We start from the raw sequence: 19483 nt of genomic DNA on the forward strand, positions 1-19483 counted from the left end.
AATCTCTATAAAAACCCCAGAAAAATTAGAGCAGATATTTCACTGGATTATTGTTAAAGCAGGTCTCCTCTATCACCACAGTGAGGTTCGTGAAAAAATGCTGCAGGATTATGGAGAAATGTAAGGTTAAACTGACACTAAAATCAGAATTTTATGAGAAATTTAGTATTTTCAAAAAATCTCTATAAAAACTCCAGAAACATTAGAGCAGATATTTCACTGGATTATTGTTAAAGCCGGTCTCCTCTATCACCACAGTGAGTTTCATGAAAAAATACTGCAGCATTATGAAGAAGTATAAGGTTAAACTGACACTAAAGTCCACGTTTTTAAGAAACTTAGCATTTTCAAAAAATCACCATAAAAAATGCATAAAAGCTTTAGCAGATATTTCACTGGATTATTGATAAAGAAGGACTCTTCTATTGCCACAATGAGTTTCATGAAAAAGTACTGCAGCATTATGCAGAAATGTAAGGTTAAACTGACACTAAAATCAGAATTTTATGAGAACTTTAGTATTTTCAAAAAATCTCTATAAAAACTGCATAAAAATTAGAGCAGATATTTCACTGGATTATTGATAAAGAATGTGTCCTCTAAAGTTCACACTAATATCTGAATTTATTGAAATGCTTGTCTCACTCTCAATGCATGAGAGTTTCAGAGACCTGTAGCAGCACCACTTAAGTGATGAGAAATTCAAGAGGCAACATAAGTTTTATACCACACTTTTTAGCACCAATATCACTCTCTCCTGATTGTTTGTGCCATTGAGTGTTTGTATGCAGTAGTGTGAGTGATGAAGAAGTAATGTGAGTTTTACCATTAATATAATAATAATATATATTATAATAGATCCTTAAACAACATGCACATTTTTGGGCCATGTCAACAACCAGTTGAATGCTGCAGGCTGAGACAGAGGTCTGTAATGCTGGACTGATGGGAGTTCAGTCTCTGCATGTAGATGAAGAGTGAAGGCGTCACGCTCTGTTTTTATAATGTCCCTCAATCATTATGGCTCATCAGTTAGCTAACAAGTTAGCTACTGTCTGCTAACATAAGTCCATCCATTAATGAGGAGCTGGTTAACATTAAACTAAAGTAGGAATATTTAGCTTGCTGTCAGCTAGTTAGCTAAAAATGGGGAACGCTTTTTTTTTTTACTGTCAATAATTATCATCCATTTACCAGCCTGTTTGTTGTGAAAAATTAATTTAACTACACATTTTCAATTTAGAAATCTGTTCACATGTCCTATAATAAAAATCAACTGTGTATCATAGGCCTATATTAATAATTTTGCTTAGTGTTATGTAGATCATTTTGACATGGTCATTGTAAAAACTGGGTCACGAGCCAAAAAAGTGTGGGAACCCCTCTTCCAGTCATGAAGATAATATTGTTATTGTGACGTTTTTGGCCACGGAAATAGATTCTATACATTTGTGCACATTTACTCTCTTTTCCCATCTTGTGCGCTCTGCTATAACAAACTAATTTCTCTTCCTCTAAAAAAACTTTTTGTGTAATTATAATAAGATTAAAGTGTAACGATTCCTGTGAGTGAATAAAAATATACTGTAAATTCAATTTATTACCCAGTTAAATGGACCTAAGCTGCAAAAGCTATGTGTATTTAATAAGCTACAATAGAGCAGTGCTGGAAAGATGCCTCAGCCGCTTAATGTTTTGTTATCAGCCACCTTGTGTGCACTAGTACATTACTGCTGTAGCACATGAGCTGTTTTTTCCATAGAATTTTATTTCCAAAAAAGCAGTCAGAGAAAAGTAAAACAAGCCAGTCAGATACGATAAAACAAATCCCCCAAAGGGGAGAGAACATAAAAGCTGATAACGACAGAAGGCCTGATGATATATATATATACACACAACAGCAGACATCATTTTGGTGTTTCAGTACCAATGAATCACTTGGCAGACTCACGGTAAGTCTTCACATAAAGGTCAAAACAAATAACAAAATAAGGATTTTCTTTTAATGGAGAGAGAAGGTTCTAAAAGTCAGCTAAGGCACACAGAGCCTCCCCAGGAGATGAAATGAAATAAAAAAAAACAAAAAAACAACAGAGGGAAACGTCAGTCAGAGAAATTTGTGCAACAGTTGCTCAACAATACATTCCGGCAAGAACAACAACAATCTGGCATGTGATGTTTCTCTGAGAGGCAAACGGGACAAAAGTTGTTGTCACAGCTGTCCAAAACACTGAAACAGGTTATGTACTTTGATCAATAAACACCATCAATTCACTCTTTGTGCCCAGTTACCGACACTTCAGAAAACTCTTAATAGTTCAATGTCATTTTTACCACATCTGTATTTACATGTACAATACCTCTTAAACAATATTTCAATACAAAATACCTATGTACAGCTTCTTCATTTGTTAATCATTTTGTTACAAAATAGGACTTTCACATTTAGTTACATTTATTAATTCACCTTTTTTTTCCAAAACTGTCATTGAGCTTACATCTTAATATGTATTGTGTAAAGTTCAGAGCACGGTGGTACTACCAGTTCAAAGATGGCCGACTCAAGATGCCGGCCGGTGAAAAGAAAAAGAAAAAACAAAGCTGTCCTTTTACAACCCAACCCCAGAGACAGTGTCAATTTGAGAGGGAAGGAGAGATAGCGATTATAATAATACACACATCTGACAGAGAGGCAAGGTGAACTTGACATTAATGAACAGTAATGTCTCTTAATTAGCCTGTGCAAAAACACTCATTTAGCTCATGTGATGACTAAACAATGCTGACACTCACAGATTGGAAACCTAATTGGCTTCAGATGAAACTTATTTCAAGGTAAAACAAACATGTGACCAAACCTCTTGTTCAGGATGTGTTGTGTAAATTATCCTGTCTCAAATGTTCACAGATTGTCTTGATGTCAGAAAAAAAATTTAAATATGGTTAAAAAGGTGCCGTAGACCTCAATTTGTTTGCGATACAATATAATAATTTACTTGTAATTGTTCATTATTGTCACAGCATGAAGATCACTACCACTCACTGTCATTCTGCAACTGACAGGAACCATAAAACACCATTTGTTTGTCCTCCGATGCAGGCATCGTCCCGTGTGTTTGCTCGTCCAGAGCGTCCGTGTTCTCTGTTTTTGGTGAGGTTGTTGACCTCTGACCTCACAGGTGAGGGATGCACTTGGCACAAAGCCGTGTAAGAAACCCAGACAAGAAGATCTATTCAGACAGGACAACACTGACTAACACACACACAGGTGCGGGCCATAAAAAGGTAAAGTATAAGTTTGGGGTGTTGGCCTTTGTAAATAAAGGCAGCTTTTCTTTACAAAAAAATATTTATCATGCTGCCAAGGCAGCGTCGCAGTTATTTAGTCACTGACTAAAAATATCAGTATTAATATAAACTTATAAATAAATAGTGACTCATGGACCCATCCCCTCATCAATCATACAATTTTTTTGAGACTTCTTGTATAATTATATACAACGTAAAGTGTTGCTGCAACGAGTGGATTTACAAAATAAAAGGTGAAAGAAGAATTTTAAGGTCAGCTTGAGATCATTTTGTTTCAAGTTTGAGGCAAGTTGGTAAAAAAAAAAAAATCTAAGCATTTCTGTCATCTTCATTAATATCCGTTTGTTATTAAAGAAAACTACACTATGTGAATGTTAAAACTTAAAAATATAATAGTACAACAACCACAAAAGATTATAATATTTAACACTAAAACGTCTATGTGGAATTTCTTTTCCAATTATTGAATCATTCTGAGAAGGCCTTTGTTTTTGTGTTTCCTCCTTTTCTATTTTAACACCATGCGACTCCAGCAGATTGTTAGCTGAGCCGCAACAACAACAGCAGTTACACAACCTGATCAGGCACTGAACTGAAGGAAATGATTCCACAGACACAAACAAGAAAATCTGAACTACACTTTATGGCAAAAAGTATGCAGACACCCAGCCACCGTGTGTGTTTGTAAAGTGGTGTCAGGTGGCGTTAAGGTCAAGACAGGCAAGCTCCTCCACAGAGCTTGTTTCTTTGAGCTTTTCTTTGTGCCACATTGAAACATGAATCATCTAAATACTCATTATATGGTTTAAAATGGCAATAATTAGTCAAAGGAAGTTTGGGAACATTAACATTTTGTCTATAAAATGCAAATTTTCCGACCTTTAGAGCTGGAAACAGACCAGCAAATTTGTACATGGTGTCCATTTACTTTTAGTCACACATTATATCTAGAAACGTCTGAATGGGCTTGTGTTCAAAGCTTCTCCGTTAATCATGCTGTATGTTGAGTCGTATCAAAATGATCTTGTTTGGGAGAATCTGAACAATCAGAAATTGTCTCATTTTGTGGACATAAAGCTTAAGGAGGCACATTTAAATCAGTACCTGGCTACCTCCTCCTGTATGTCTCATCACTAAAGACCTTATTGCAGCAGAATCTGGTCAGCTAGCAGAGTCCACAATCTGCTCGTGATGTGACCGCTGCGCCCCTGTGGTGCAGGGCGGTAAAAGCTGACTTCATATAATTCATTCAGCAGCAAAATAAATGCTGGAAAAATTGCAACGTTTGATCACAGTAAAACTCAGCCATGAGAAGAAAAAAATAAATACACTGAGTAACTGAAATAGCAAAGCCAGCATAATCCCCTAAAAGAAGGAGCCCTGTGGGAGGATCGGAACATCACTCCTCCTTTGCTTTCTGTCCAGACAACGTCCCAAGAAAATCCACTTCTGCACCCGAGACGGAGGAAGGACACATTAGCCCCTTCCTCACCTGCAACAAACCGCCTCCAATAAATAGAAACAAACAGTGCCATGGCCTCCTGTCCAGCTGGAGGCCTCGCTGCTACCTGATGCGACCGTCGGCGCGCGTCGGCCCCAGCTGAGACTTTGGGTCCGGGCTCAGGGAACTCCAAGGGTTCTTGGAGCAGGCCTGCATGACGGGGCAGGCAGTAGGGCCCACGGCGCAGACGTCAGCCGCCTCCCACAGCTCGCCCACTAGGCTGTCTAACCAATGCTCCAGCTCTGGGCCAGTCAGGGCCGCGTTCCTCTTGGCCTGCTCCACGTAATCCAGTCTGACTGGGATGTTGAGCACGGGGTTGAGGCTGTGGAAACTCTGCTCCATGTAGCTATTCTTTGCTGGCCCATTGTGGAGCTTCAAAGCATCCTCTGGGGAAATGTGGGAAATGTGGAAAAGACAAAACAGAGAGAGTCAGTAAGTTGATAATCATTGGTCTCAGGGTAAAAGTTGAGAGCATAAAGGAAAAAGAGAAACAGAGTGAATCAGTGGATTATCTTAAATTGGTTGCTAATTTGCTTGGACTGATCTGCAGACTGGACTCCTTAAACCTCTTTCTTTGATGTGGTACGTTAAGCTGCTGCAATGCTGACATTTTGGAAACAGAAACATTCAAGACATGCCCTCATCCTCTCTTCCCATGACGGTCAAGCTCTGAAAGAAAGTGGTAAACACAGACACAACTACTCCTTAAAACACCTTCTCCACCCTGAGCTCCAGCGGAGCTTTAAATTCCTCACCGCTCCTCTAACTGGGGCACAAGCCATCTCTTCTAAGCATGGCTGCGGAGCACAAAGTCCCTCTCACCCAGATGACAGACATCAGCACTTTTCACACTCTCCTGACAGAAAGATGCAGTCAGACATGAGCTGCTCCACCAGGCAAGGAGATGTCCAACCAATGCCAGCTAGCTATGTGGTAGCAGTGTGTGTTATGAAGTCATGCAACTGTGTAGAGTGTGTGTGTGTGTGTGTGTGGAAGGCCACATCATAAAGTCTTACTGGCACTGCATGCAGGAGAAAAATCTGGTGCCAGACATGGCAGTAAATTAGAGGCGGCTAAGACCCACACACAGCAAGCCAGGCACACACACACACACACAGAAGCTCATTACGTAATAACTATAATCTCCACAGACGTTGATAGCTGCGTGGAAATAATAATTAAAATAAATGATTTAATTCTGCTTCATGTCAGCCATGTGTTATGATGTGTGAATCCCTGATCCCGATGTAAAACAGAGACACGTTTCAATATCCGACAACCGCCACCTAAACCTAACCTACCAGCTTAACACCAAAATTAGCAAGCACAAAAGACCAACTAATTATTTTTAATACTTACTTCAGTTTCTTTAAACTTAATACTGAATTAACATGAGTTAAATATTGCAGCGCTGTGAATGCATCTTTAGCATTGAATTTCTTCTGAAACATTCATGTGACATATGTGACTGCCTTAAGGAATAAAATAGCAGCGATTGCGTGTCAATAAAATACTGAATTAAAGCTGCTAGCAGCGTTACAGTCGGTGGTGCCCACCGCAGTCTCCTCTGATTTACAAATGTACACAAAAAAAAACATATTCAAGAGACATTTTCTGCTGCCAGTAGGTGGCGCTAGGTGGCCAAGAGACAAGGAAAAAACATCGGATAGCAAAACATTTTGTGTAGCCAGTAGGTGGTGCTGTGCCAAAAACACTGTTTGACACACATGTCCACATGTTCACACAGATCAGACAGTAAACACAGAAGTTACAGGAACTTCCTGTTTTTAGTGGAATTGTCACAAATTTGAAGCCACGCCCCCTTCAAACCGTAACACGTTATTACAAAATCTTGAACGTGTGTGTCTTACTGTCTCAAAGAGTACACACACTACATTTTGAGTCAATTAGATGAAGCGTGTGCAAGTAGTAGCCAGTAGGTGGCGCTCTGTTTAAGACTGAATGCTGTTTTATAAATGTGATTAGGGTCAGACTGAGCATACATGTGACATAACAAAGGTTATATTCCTGTTTCGTGTAAAGGCCACGCCGTAATACTTTTTAAAAAGTGAACCCAGTGCTTTATTATATGACCAAAATGAGGCAAGATTTTCAAGTACGACAATCTAGCTTCACTTAAGAATGTAAGAACACAATAAACAGTGTAAATGGGATGGGATTACAAATGTCCCCAACATACTGTGAGTGTTTTTCATAATTCTGTGATGTTATTACTGCTTTTCCCAGCATGACTGAGTTCTCTGCATTATGGGGGCATTAACCTGCTGTCCTGTTCCAAGTGCTGGCTCTTTAAAGATTTTTATGAACATATCTGCAGATTGTTTTAGGGGATCCAAGGAAGCAGACAGCAGGAAACCATCTCCAAACTGCATAATGTAAAACAACTTAAATAACCATGAACCAGTGATTAATATGCAATACATACCCGTCAGAGTGCCCCCGCTGGGGCTCAGGTTAAAGACAAAAGCAGCAACTTTATTTGTTGTTTCTCTTCATCATTAAAACAGCTCAGAGAGATTATTAAATGGAGAAAGACGTGATTATGCCGGAGCCGGCGTCTCAGCTCTCATGTGACTTTCACAGCAAACTGTGCTGCTTATGGATTAGAATAATGCAGTGCTGCCCTCTTATCCATGCTGACTGATTGATTTAATTGTGTCATTGTTTTTAGAGGGCTAAGTGTGCTGTTGTTTAACTCTGTGTTTAGTATGTATGAGCAGCTCGCTGGGTTATTAAGGGTGACTTGATGACAAATAACCAGGGTCTGCAGAGGCCCAGAGGCTTGATTAGAAAGGGCATCGCTGCAAATACAAGGCTCTGTGTGTGTGTGTGTGTGTGTGTGCAGACACACACCTCAGAATACTTACATCAGCAATCATGACTTCACAGTGAATGCAACGTTAGACTGACACAATGTTGGCGTCAACAAAAAATAAAATATGGAAAATGTATACACTTTCTCTCTTCATACTTAAATCCTGGTTAACACTGAACTGCTGCTTTAATGTCACAAAAAAGGATCTTATTTTAGGTATTTTTTTAAACAAAAACGTAGAGATCAATATATCTGTGTATGCTCTCATTCATCCAGGTCATAGTCATTTCCAAGAGTTTAAATCGAGGTAACTGGACTCAAGGATTGTTTATTGAAGACGTTTCCATCATGTGGCTTCTTCAGTTCTGCTACTGTTCTGGTTGGGGATCTGAGTTTTATGTGTTCAGGACCTCTGTGGGTGGATCTTGCAGGAAGAGAATATTGACAATATCCAAAGAATGTGTGAACCATGAACCATCTGTCAGTAACCTCAACCAAACAGATCAACAAATTTCCTAACAGGAAACACACCAGACCACTGAGAATCTGACTATCCAAATAAAACGCAGTTTTACTGATACCAAAATATAACTATAAGGGCACCAGAGAAGTGTTTACAATGACCAGGAACACGCCTGTTACGAAAGAGGGAGGGAAGGTAAACTTTGTGGTGACATCATGGTCATGCAATTGTGCTGTAGTCTGTTTATCACTCTTGTTTCTCTTTAAATCTTATCTTATCTTATCTTATCTTTAGATAAGGGTAACCCTAACCCTAACCCTTATCTTATCTTGTCATTGTACAAACTTTGTAAAGATTATTCTGCTAAATAAAATGTGTGGGTATCAGAAAATTCCCTCTTTTGGTCAGGGGGACACACAAAATCACATCGTCCATGCTACACTCTACATTGTAGGAATCACAAACTGTGCAGCTGTATTAAATGCACAACAGTTTGTGTGCAGAGAAATGTTTTCATTTAGAATAACACCTTCTCTGATGAATGATCAGCTGCGGATGAGGAACAGCACAGCTGTGCAATGGGTTAAGCCAGGCCATTTGTACAAATAACACAATCAATAGTAATTCTGTGTTATGCTAAGGCTGAAACAAATGACAGGCAAAAACAAGACTCATTACAGCCACAGAGGCTGAATCTCTTTCTCACCTTGTCGTATGGGCTGGTGCTTGATAAAGGCCAGCGGGGCAATGAGGAAGCGCATCTCAGCCACGGGGCTCCAGTGATGCAGGATGCGGATGCTCCACACACCTGGTCGCAGAGGCTGGTTGAGCGGCGGGCGATAGTGGGTGAACTCGGCACTGGCGTCGATCAGAATGTCATAGGTGGCTGCGATGACGTTGGTGGGATCAATCCACACCACCGTGACGGTGACGTTAGGCCCTTTGGTCCACTTCTGCATCCCCACTGTGTCATCCATTGGACCCATGAGGCCGCCAAAGTTTCGGAACATACGTTCTTTGGCATCCCACTCTGTGCCGATCTGACAGCGGGGAGAAAAACCAGAGGAGAGTGAGTGACAGAATGGGGTGAGAGCAGAGACAACAGGAGATGATGGTGTAGAACTCCACTCCCACTACTGCATATGATGCACAGGGATCATGAATAAGTAACACACTGTGCATGCATTAAGATAACCAATATGTTGCACTGTATTATCTTGGGGGAGTAATCTTCAGCATGCATTTTTCATCAAACAGCAGCACACTCCAGCCCAACCCCCCGACACAGCCGTTATATAATGTCATCATAAGCAGAAGCTGACAGGGGTGATTGTTTCATCTTGCAACATTTCAGTACATTTGTTCATATGCCTGAGTATATTCTTAACAGAGAATATGAAAGGCAGGGTAAGGAAGGCGTACAGCTACAGCCTGACCATATCCTCAAAGGGGCGAGGATCAAATACATGCCTGTTTGCTCTCTGAACACATTCCACAGTAATGGCAGAAGAGAGAAGGCAACGAACACCAGCATCCAGTGTGAACCGTGTTTGTCCTAAACAGACACTACAGTGCAGAAGATTACAACCTGACATCAGTGCAAAAACCCCAAACAGAAGAAGACACTGATTATATGCAGGCACAGCGACCGCAAGCTTTCACAGACAAAAAGGGGCGGAGAGCTCCATAAAAATGAGGTTTCAAGGCTTCCACAAATACTGAGAAAGCTGCATTCTCTGCATCATTGAGCAAGATGAGGAACACAACATAAAAGAACCAGAAACCAGCCAGTGACACACTGGAAGCCTGCCAGTGGAGCCACTTTCTGTAAGCTTATATAATTAACATGTAGTATACACATGCTTGTAGGTTACATCTGTTTAACCGAAAGCAGAAGAAACAGGAAGCTACAGCTAATTGCCTTCATTGTGGTCGAGCTTGTAACTGAAGAGATGTTATGTGTGTGTGTGTTGGATCGCAAAGATTGCAGAATTCTGCGGTATGCAAAATGAGAGCATGGAGTGATGGAGATTGATGAGGACTGATGGAAAAGGAGGCAACACACACACACGCACATGCACTGACAGCAGAGGATGTCTGGAGTGTTGGCAGAAATGTGAGAGGGATGGCGGCTTTAGGATGCGCTCATCTTTTACAATGGTAGCTGATTAACACAGCCGCACCCGGCTGGACGATCAATGGCTGACTGGAAGTGACTCCTTACATCCTCTGAGAACTGAGATTGCGAGGTACAGTATAAATAGACACTACTTGCATGAATGAGATGTGAAGAAGAAAAATTGGAGGCCCTGCCCATCCGTTAAACACACCTCATTTTCATCTTAATTATCGGACTGACCTTTGCCATTGGTGCCCCTTGGACCTTGGCTCCTTTCTCTTTAAATTACTAATCAACTCCCTTGTCTGGCACCTCTGTAGCTTATTACTTCATCCAAGGCTGACTCGCTGGCACACGCTACACCCCCGATTGATTGGCAACACTCTCCTTCTAAACCCCAGAAAGAGGTGAGCGGGAGTATCGACGGAGTATCTCACTGTATCCCAGCAGGAGGGAGTCTGCAGACAGCTGTCTAATCTTAGACCTGTGAGAGGGAGACTCTGACGGTGTTCACATGTCGGAGGGACATGGGTGGAGGGAACCCCTTCAAGACCTGTTTCTGGTTCCTGCATTCGTCAACAAACACCAACTAAGTGCAACAGAAGTAATGAAGAGCTGCTGCAGGACTTATATGGTGCAGACACACAGGTACATGCATGAAACTTGTCTGACTGGCTGTCTGCTTCATGACCAAAGAAGTGTTAAAAAAGCACAACACAGCTACAGGCCTGTGTAAGGAGCGGTTTGAACGGCATTCATAAAATTTAGCACTTTAAACACTGCAATTATTCTTCTCTGTTACCACAGAATATTTAAATTCCAGGTGTAGGTGTAGATGATAGATGAAACCAGCAGTAGCACGAAACTCTTCCTCCCAGTGTGGAAGTAGGTCAAACGGGGATTAACTTCTGGGCCTTTTCAGCCTATAGCTTACGATGACCTCCACACTCAACCTGTCCCTTGCTGCTTCTGCCCTATAAGCTTTGGCTTAAGACCAATAACCAATCAAGTTGTACGACTGCTCACCAAGTCGGAGGCTTACAGGAGAACATGCTTCTGTGGAACTAATGCTGATCTGGCAATCTCATTGTGACTCTAACCCCTTTTTGTCAATTATCCCTACAGGTCTGTGATTACTCACACTTTCCACTTGGACCAATTATTCCCATTTTCCACTCTAAACCAGCGATTACTAACAGCCTTTGCTGATGTCCAAATAACTTAACCCCTGTATTTTTTTTCCCTGCTGTCTAATACATTTCAGTCTTATTAACCTCCCATAGATGGCCTATTATTCATGTCTATCACCTACAATACTTGTTTCATCTTCTGCTCAATTCCACGCCTGACTTAATAGAAAACATAAAACACTCCCATCTCATAATCCGGCTCGATTCAATTTCTTCTCTCTGACCTGGCGACCCTGCAAACCTTTGCAACACGTCAGCGGCTGGCCGGCGCCTACAGTCTGACACTTCCATTAAGTAAGGCAGGTCAGTCTGATCAGGAGAGGGCATAGACAAGTCGCACTCTGCATCTGGCCCTGCTTAAAGCCACAGGGTCCTCCAGCCTACATTCAGGGGTTTATTAGCGGCACATTTTAAAAGGGGGAGTAATCTAATACAGGTGTTCACTGGCAGCGCCACAGGAGTCCCCTCAGGGCATCGATTACACTACAAAGGAATTGTGGGTAAGATGAATGGATGCTAATAAATAGCTAATAAGCTATTAAGCAGTGATGGGTAAAGGGGCGAAGGCTGGAGAGAGAACAGGACATTTTCTGGACACAAAAGGAAGCAGCGTTTGACTTAGCTAATCCAAAATTAGGATTAGCTAAACTAAGTAAATTTTACAAGCTGCTAAATTAAGCAAACTTCCTTCATGGATAACTCATGGATGCTTTATGGATAATCTCTTTTTTCACATGCCAAAATTCCCTTAATGACTTGAGACTTGACTTGGAAAACATGACATGTCTGATTATAACTTCATGCTCTTTGGTCAGCAGTTTACCTCTCATTTGTTGACATGTCTTTGGTGTAGCTTGTCAACCTGCACTGCTTAGTATTATCTTCCCTGGTACAGATCACACATTAGACCTTTGCTATAGGTATAACAGTGAGTGTGAATTTGTTGGCCTTGTGTCAGACATCTTAAGCCCTCTTGGCCCTCTACAGGATAAGGTGATAGTAGCTAGTGGAAGGATGCTTGTGGCGTACTGATGAAATAACAAAGGCACGTGGCTTTGCTTGACTTTCTTGAAGATGTTTCACCGCTTATCCAAACGGATATTTCACTTCTCGCTGAGTTGTGGGCAATTCCATGATTTAATTTTAGTCCATCCCTTGGTGGAACACAGCAGGAACTCACGGGAATATGGGCTCGTTAGCAACCTGAATATCTCATGAATCAAGGTGTGAATTCTGGTGAAACGTCCTGGGGATGGATGACGTGGGTGACTGAGAATCCACCATGGTGGATGAAGCCAAATTTAGGCCTCTGATTGGGAACTAGACCACAACATTATATAGAGTTTTTTGTCTAGTTTTCACAATAAATACAAAGGCACCCCTTAAATAATAATAATTTAAGTGGCTCTAAAATGAAAATGGGCTTGAGACCACATCAGACAAATATTTGTGTATTAAATAATATGATGTGTTATTGTTATTTAGTCATCTACCCTGATATTTATGTGACGCAGTGTGTTAGACGAGGGCTAAATCATCCGTCAAAGTCAGTCACCCTGCTGTACAAGATTTATTCAGCACAGAGTAATATACCTTTCAATGTCAAGTTTGACTTGAGGTGAAATACTAATTTTAACTGTGTGGGCTTTAAGTGGTCCTACACTAAATCATGCTGTAAAAGGCCTATAAATGCAGCTGGGAGGCAGTGACAGGGGAGTGAAAAGAAAGACATATCTGTCTTTCTTTATATCTAAAGGAGGACAGGGAACACATTGTTAAGAGAAGCATACAGTTTATCTAACATCCAGTGTATAGCTTTAGTATAATGGTTCATATCTGCTAAGTTGACAAAAAAAGCAGCGAGCAGAAAGAGCTTATTTAACCTCTCTCGTTTTGAATGACAGATGGACAAACTGACTGACTGACAGCCACTGCACAGTGCCAGACACTGAATGCGTTCTCAGGCTGAGCATCCAGATAAAAGCCGCAGCTCGCATCACTTCTCTGTCACTCACGGTTTCATAGGCTCGACACACAAAAAGGGCTTAGACAGAGGCAGCGGCATGGCGGGCGGCTGTGCGTCTGCCTCCCTTTTTGTGTTCACTCCGAGACCGCCGAGAAAAAAAAAAAAAAGGTCAAACAGGGTTAAGGTGTGTCCAGGTGTATGAGCGCTGTCCACGGGCGTGATCAAAGCAAAAACAAATTCATTCACACATTTGTTGACATTTCAGCTTCCCCACAAAGCCGTGCACGATAAAGCAGAGGGGAAAAGGTCAGTTGACATTCAGTCAGTTAATTTTGTCCTTTTTAAAAAGACACTCTGTGGCTGTCACATCACAGCCCGAGTGGCTGTATCCTAAACAGGCATTGTGGTAAACAGAAACACAGATTAACATAACAAGACAATCAAGGGAAGCATTCCAGTGTGAAGGTGAGAAGACGTTCTATTAGGAAACAACAAATAAGCAGCACATGAAGCGCTCATCCCTGTAAACTTGGATGAATTCAAACAATTTACATTTTACAAGGCCATTACAGGCACCAGATTAATTGTGTGGAGATGTGCAGCTATGAGTCTTGGCAAGGGCGCCATAGCAATGAATATAAGGTCACCATGGCAATGAGCTGTATATCTCACCTCTAATTATATGCTGAAGAGCTGTGTTTTTCCTGTGTGATGCTCAGAGTTTTAATGGAACTCATTCAACGGCGGGTACAGCTGACTGATTGTTTTGTGGCTCATGCCAAACAAATGACTAGGATGCAAATTAAAAATAAATGCTACGCCACACACATACACACAAGCTAAAAAAATGCTGACTCACCTCGGCGAACTGCAACCTGCTGAATGTGCTGGAGGGAGGCGTGGTTAGCTTGAAGTTCTTTTTGGGCGCCACCCAGGTTTCCATGGTCTCCAGCTTGCTTGTGGCCAGGTTGGTGGCGTGGTGCTTGACCAGGTAGCCCTGGAATTGGTCAGACTGGAAGTAGAGATGCACTGACACCGGGTGGCCCATGGGGAAGTACCTGGCAGAGCATGGAGAGAGTAAGAATCCATTAGCAAACCTGATCCGTGCTGACCTACCTGCGGAGCTGCTTTCCAGGGATAACACTGTAAGGAGGGAAGAATATCGAGATTCATCCGGATAACGTCTGGAGGGAGCTGGCCTTGGACATGCTAATGTGGCTGGATGCTAATGTATGCCTGCAGTAAAGGTTAGTGGAGAGTCAATGTACTCTGTAATTGTGTGACACAGTGGACATTAATTCAATGACCTTTAACAGAAATCAAATTGGTCAAAGACACGTGTCGACTATGCAGATAATTCTGATAAAGTGCTGCTGTGCCTGCACTTAGGAACCGGGTTTCTTAGTGCAGCTGGGACGTTATGGACTTGTGTAACATCTGGGGTAAAGAAATGACAAACGTCTTCTGTGCTAATCAGTGCTTTACAGTGTGCTGTACTGTGAAGTGGAAGAGGCGGTTCAAGATGACACGTGACAGTCAGGACCACAGCGGTCTGTAAATTACAGAATAGTCATGGGCTGTATTGGCAGCAGATTCAGATTAGTCAGAGTTCTGAACACACACACACACACTAACTAAACACATTATAAGTCTGCTGAACAAAGTTGAACTGGGTCAGCCAGTCAGCTGAAGCTGAATGAAGGTCTTGCCCCTCTGATTAGTCTGTTGTTTATTTGTGTGTCGCTTCATATGTGGTGGAGGGGGGAGGGAGAAGGGGGGGAGGGGGATCGACCCTCAGGGCACCCAGCCGGAGTGACTTCTGGAAAAGCAGAAACGGGGCCTGGGTGGGCACTGCTGGGCAACACTCCACAGCTGCTCTCTGCACACGTCCTGACTCCGTCTCGCCCAGATTTCTCGTCCTTCTGCTTCCTTAAACTTCTCTCTGTTCCTCCCCTTTCACACACACAGTGTTTCTCCCCGCTCCCCTGTGCCCATGGCCTCATCAGTATTCCACTAAAGGACCAGGAGTCAACCCGTCCTGGTAAATGCTACCCTGACAAGCAGAACAGCAAATATTTACACCCACAAGGATAGCATTGCACACTCCCTGTCCTCGCCTTTCCTGCGTCTTTCTCTCTTTCTCCTCTTCTACATTTTCTCACCTGCTTTCTCCTCATTGCTCCTCTCTTCTTCCTCTTTCATCCTCTTTTCTTTCCCCTTCCCTCAACTCTTTTTCCCCCCCTTCCCTAATCTTTCCCAAAAGAGACGTGGCTGCCAGTGTGAGAGGCAGTGAGAAGGGGGTCGGGGCGTAGCCTGCACAGAAGCTCTATTCAGGCTTTTACTCCACAGTCTCTCCAATTGAGTCACAGCGGGCTGCTAAAAGAGCCAAATCGCTCTCTCTGTCCTTTTTCCTCTTGCTCTTGGTCCGCTGCACACCGAGGCTGACCGTCCATCTGGTCGTAACACATCTGAATTCTACATGCGTGCAGAGTATGTGACCACAAACACACCATATGTGGGCAGAGTTGAGATATCAAATCGGGATTTGAATGAGATATATTTACAAGTAAAAAGTCTGCTGTGGCTCAGATTAATTGGTAAAAGTTCAGATCAATAAAACATAAATAAGACAGCTTCAGGCAGGCCTCACACACACACACACACACAAAGTGTGTTTAATTATTAGACTAATAAACCAGACTGTGGCTGAATTACAGAAAGCACAAGGCAATTTAATTTTTATTTCTCCTTTTTGTTCAGCTTGATCTAAGTAATGCTTTACTGCAATAGTGTGACTCATTACAGCTCACACTGTGTGCTGGTTCCTGACTTTTCTTAATATGCACTTTAAGAAATACTGTTATAAACCAACCGAGCATCTTCATATGTTTGACTGTGGGACATTTTAAGTTAAATGAAGACATCAAGTTTAGCCCTGGCTAGACGACCAAACTGGGAAAATAGCTTCAGGGAGTACCAGGCTGTAAGAACAAGTTTATTTCTGTGTGTGTGCATGATTTTATTTTTAACTTGAGGCATCTTAACAAGAAGATCTATGGGAATCGAATCGCCTTTGGAGCTACCCTCAAGTGGTCATTAGAGGAACTGCAGTTTGGGATCATTTTTCTGGAAGAGATCTTTTGTGCAAAAGACAAAAAGACTAGAGTATTTGTTGTGCTATGACTACGTAATGTCCACTATTTTGTGTTCAATTAGCAGTTAAAAGGTATTTCCAAATTAAAACTAAGCCACGTTTAAACATGATTAAAACGAATATTAATTAAAAAGCCTTTGCAAGTGTAAACATTTAGACGTGAACCTCATCTTAGTTTGCATGTGACGACTTTGAACTTGGCTTGAACTCTACTCGAGAGACTTAAAACATTTGTCAAATGTTAATACAACATTCAATCTGTGTGCATTAACTAAACACATGTTTACACACACACAGCGAAGCTTTTTCAGCCTAAAACATTAACGCACATGAGGTGACTTCAAGTTGTGCAAACAGTTTACGTTAACAGAAAGCACACACACGTGTACACAGACACACACTGACAGCAAATCTCTTGAGTTGTTTACATAAACACACGCTACATACACACAGATGCAGATTTACAGTACTGTTTCTTTGATTTCGTGACCTCTGGCCTTTCAGCCATTTAACTTGTCGCATGTTTATAACTTTCTCTTCCTCTCCCACACATGCACAAACACACACACACAAATGTACACAGCTTTCCCTGCTCCATTTTAACAGCAGTGTTTGAATGGAAACAGCTGTAGCCGATAGATGGTTTTGAGGTTTGACAGATGGAAACCGTGAAGCCGTGCTTTCTGTCAGAGCTCAGCTTTACCTGCAAGATTTTACAGAACACCCACAATGCCGCAGGGTGGAGGGGGGTGGGGGGGAGGAGGGAGGTTCTCACACTGGACGCCTCTCTGTACTGGAGCCCTGCTTACAAGGAGCAAACCGTCTCAGCTCACATGCAGTGCGCTCCAGCTGAGGCGATCGCTTTTAGAGATTTACTCTGCAACAGTGAGTGCACCGCTTTGAGTCAGTTTACCTGCTGATTTTAAAAACAACTTCCAACAGCAGAACCGTATAGACCGGCGGCTTGGATGACTACAGACACAAACAGCAGCAAATCAGTTCACAGTTTGTCGCCATATATTGTAAAAACAACTGTTTTCCTTCATGCTGTTTCCTCGTTCAATCTCTTTTTATCCTGACTAGTGTGTGGAAAATGTTTGCTGTAGTCATTAAGACCCCATTCAGACTTGTGTAATCAATCAGGCTAGAGTGGGATTCGGGCTGTATCCCGCTCTAGCCTGACTTTTTTTTTTTCAATCTGAACAGCGCAAATCCGGTTAAAGCCAGAGTGATTTCACCTCTCGGAGGTAGATCTAACCAGATTCGCTGGAATCAGGCAAAAGTTTGAACACAAATGCAGCTAGCGAATCTGGCTAGCAACGTCATTCTTCTGGGTTCATGGGGACGGTCCGGGAAACCGCAGGACGCATGCAAGCACCCGGTCTTAACAGGGGTCTGGATTTTATGATGTGACAAGTAGCGGTTTGAAGACCAGCAAAGATGTCGGATAAGAGCTGGATTGAGCGTGGACGTGTGTGTGTGTGTTTGAAAATTGGTCTGAACGTATCCAGTTTAAAAGCTATCCGGATTCAAATCCCTCTCTAGCTGGATTGACTTTCCCCAGTCAGATGTTTTGTGCCAACAGCTGCTGTTGTAGGTGTTTGTTTTCTTCATCCTGTGTTTTGAATGTAAGATGTGTTGAGATGGAGCCTTATTAGCAATTTACACCTTTGCCTTCTGTTTTTGAATCAGCATACTTAATTTGTTACTTTTTTTTTAAATCACTCTCAGTCTCTTCACAAGAGAAACTAAAGTAAAAGGCTACTGAAAACATATGTTGATGAAACCCTAACTGATGTGCATGAAACTGAAATGTTCCATTTGCCCATTAAATATGACAGCATGGTGTGGTTTTCCCCTTTTTATTTTAACCACATGTGTTAAGAGCGCTGTGGAATTCATACATTTCCACTAATAACCGCCTAAAGGCTGGCTTTTAATGCTATGACCTATATCGCCTCATTGTCTCCTATATAAATTGACCCTGTGTCATATCGTGTTACAAGATGAATAGCATTACCCAGAGCTCCCAGTTCCTGATTGGAACTATCCTCTGCTATTCTATTTCCATGATGTGTTCAATGTGAGACAGTATACAGAGACAAAAGGCTTTTATGTGCCATATGTTGGAGCTTCCCATGCTGATATGGGTGTGGTTCGATTCAGAGGGTAAAACAGACCGATGTGCACCTGTGGATGTAGGTACAGGTGTGTGATGATAATAATAATAATAATAAAGGTTGTGTATATAGATGAATGTCTGTGGGAACTGTGCAGAAAGCTAACCTGCAGCTGTGGTCCTTCGGGTTCCCCTGCAGTGAGGCAGCGGCCCTGGCCAGGCCCAGTCGTGAGAGGGAGTGGTAGTACGTGAGCTGAGTGTCCGATAGGCTGGCGACGCCATCTGGCTCGTCGTACACGTTCTCCCAGTACGAGCTGAGCGCCGGCGTTCCCTGGGGAAGCGGTCCAAACAAGTAGGCATCCAGCTGGTTCACTATCTCCTGGTTCACGCTGGCTTCAAACTTCCTGGCGAAGAAGGTGGGACGCACTGTTTGCTGCAGAGGAGGAGAGCAGGGGGAAGGGAAGGAGGGAGGCGGGGAGGGGAACAGCGAAGCAGGGACGGAGGAGATAAAGAAAAGAAGAAAGGAGAAGATTAAGAAAAGTTGGTGTGCCTGGATGTCAGGGGAACAAATGCGATGTGTGAGATGTGTGTGGAAGTGACACGTGGGCAGACGAGAGAGAGAATGTGCAGAGACTAGAGGTGGCTGAAGGTAGCAGATAACAGCAGGGACATTTTTACCTTATAGTTTTGTGAATTCATTATTATTATTACATGTGTTGTATTAAATTAAAAAGACTCTCTTCTTCTTTTATTCTTGTGCAGCCCATACATCTCGAACTCAGGGTCAGGGACCCACAAGGGTTTTAATGATAAATGGGAGGGTTCA

At 42.3% G+C, this 19483-nt stretch overlaps 1 protein-coding gene across 1 annotated transcript in view; it reads right to left on the reverse strand.

Moving 5' to 3' along the window:
* Positions 1-1906: 1906 nt before the first annotated feature.
* xylt1 (xylosyltransferase I) overlaps positions 1907-19483 on the reverse strand; it is a 76891-nt gene continuing 59314 nt past the window's right edge. Inside the window, exons 8-11 of the mRNA XM_028403360.1 lie at positions 18825-19090; positions 14244-14442; positions 8816-9149; positions 1907-5196 (exon numbers count right to left, since the gene is read on the reverse strand). Coding sequence (XP_028259161.1) covers positions 4874-5196; positions 8816-9149; positions 14244-14442; positions 18825-19090 — 1122 coding nt within the window. The 3' untranslated portion in view covers positions 1907-4873. The remainder of the gene's footprint in view (positions 5197-8815; positions 9150-14243; positions 14443-18824; positions 19091-19483) is intronic.

Source organism: Parambassis ranga, chromosome 1, assembly GCF_900634625.1.
Source record: "Parambassis ranga chromosome 1, fParRan2.1, whole genome shotgun sequence".
NCBI classification, from domain to species: domain Eukaryota; kingdom Metazoa; phylum Chordata; class Actinopteri; family Ambassidae; genus Parambassis; species Parambassis ranga.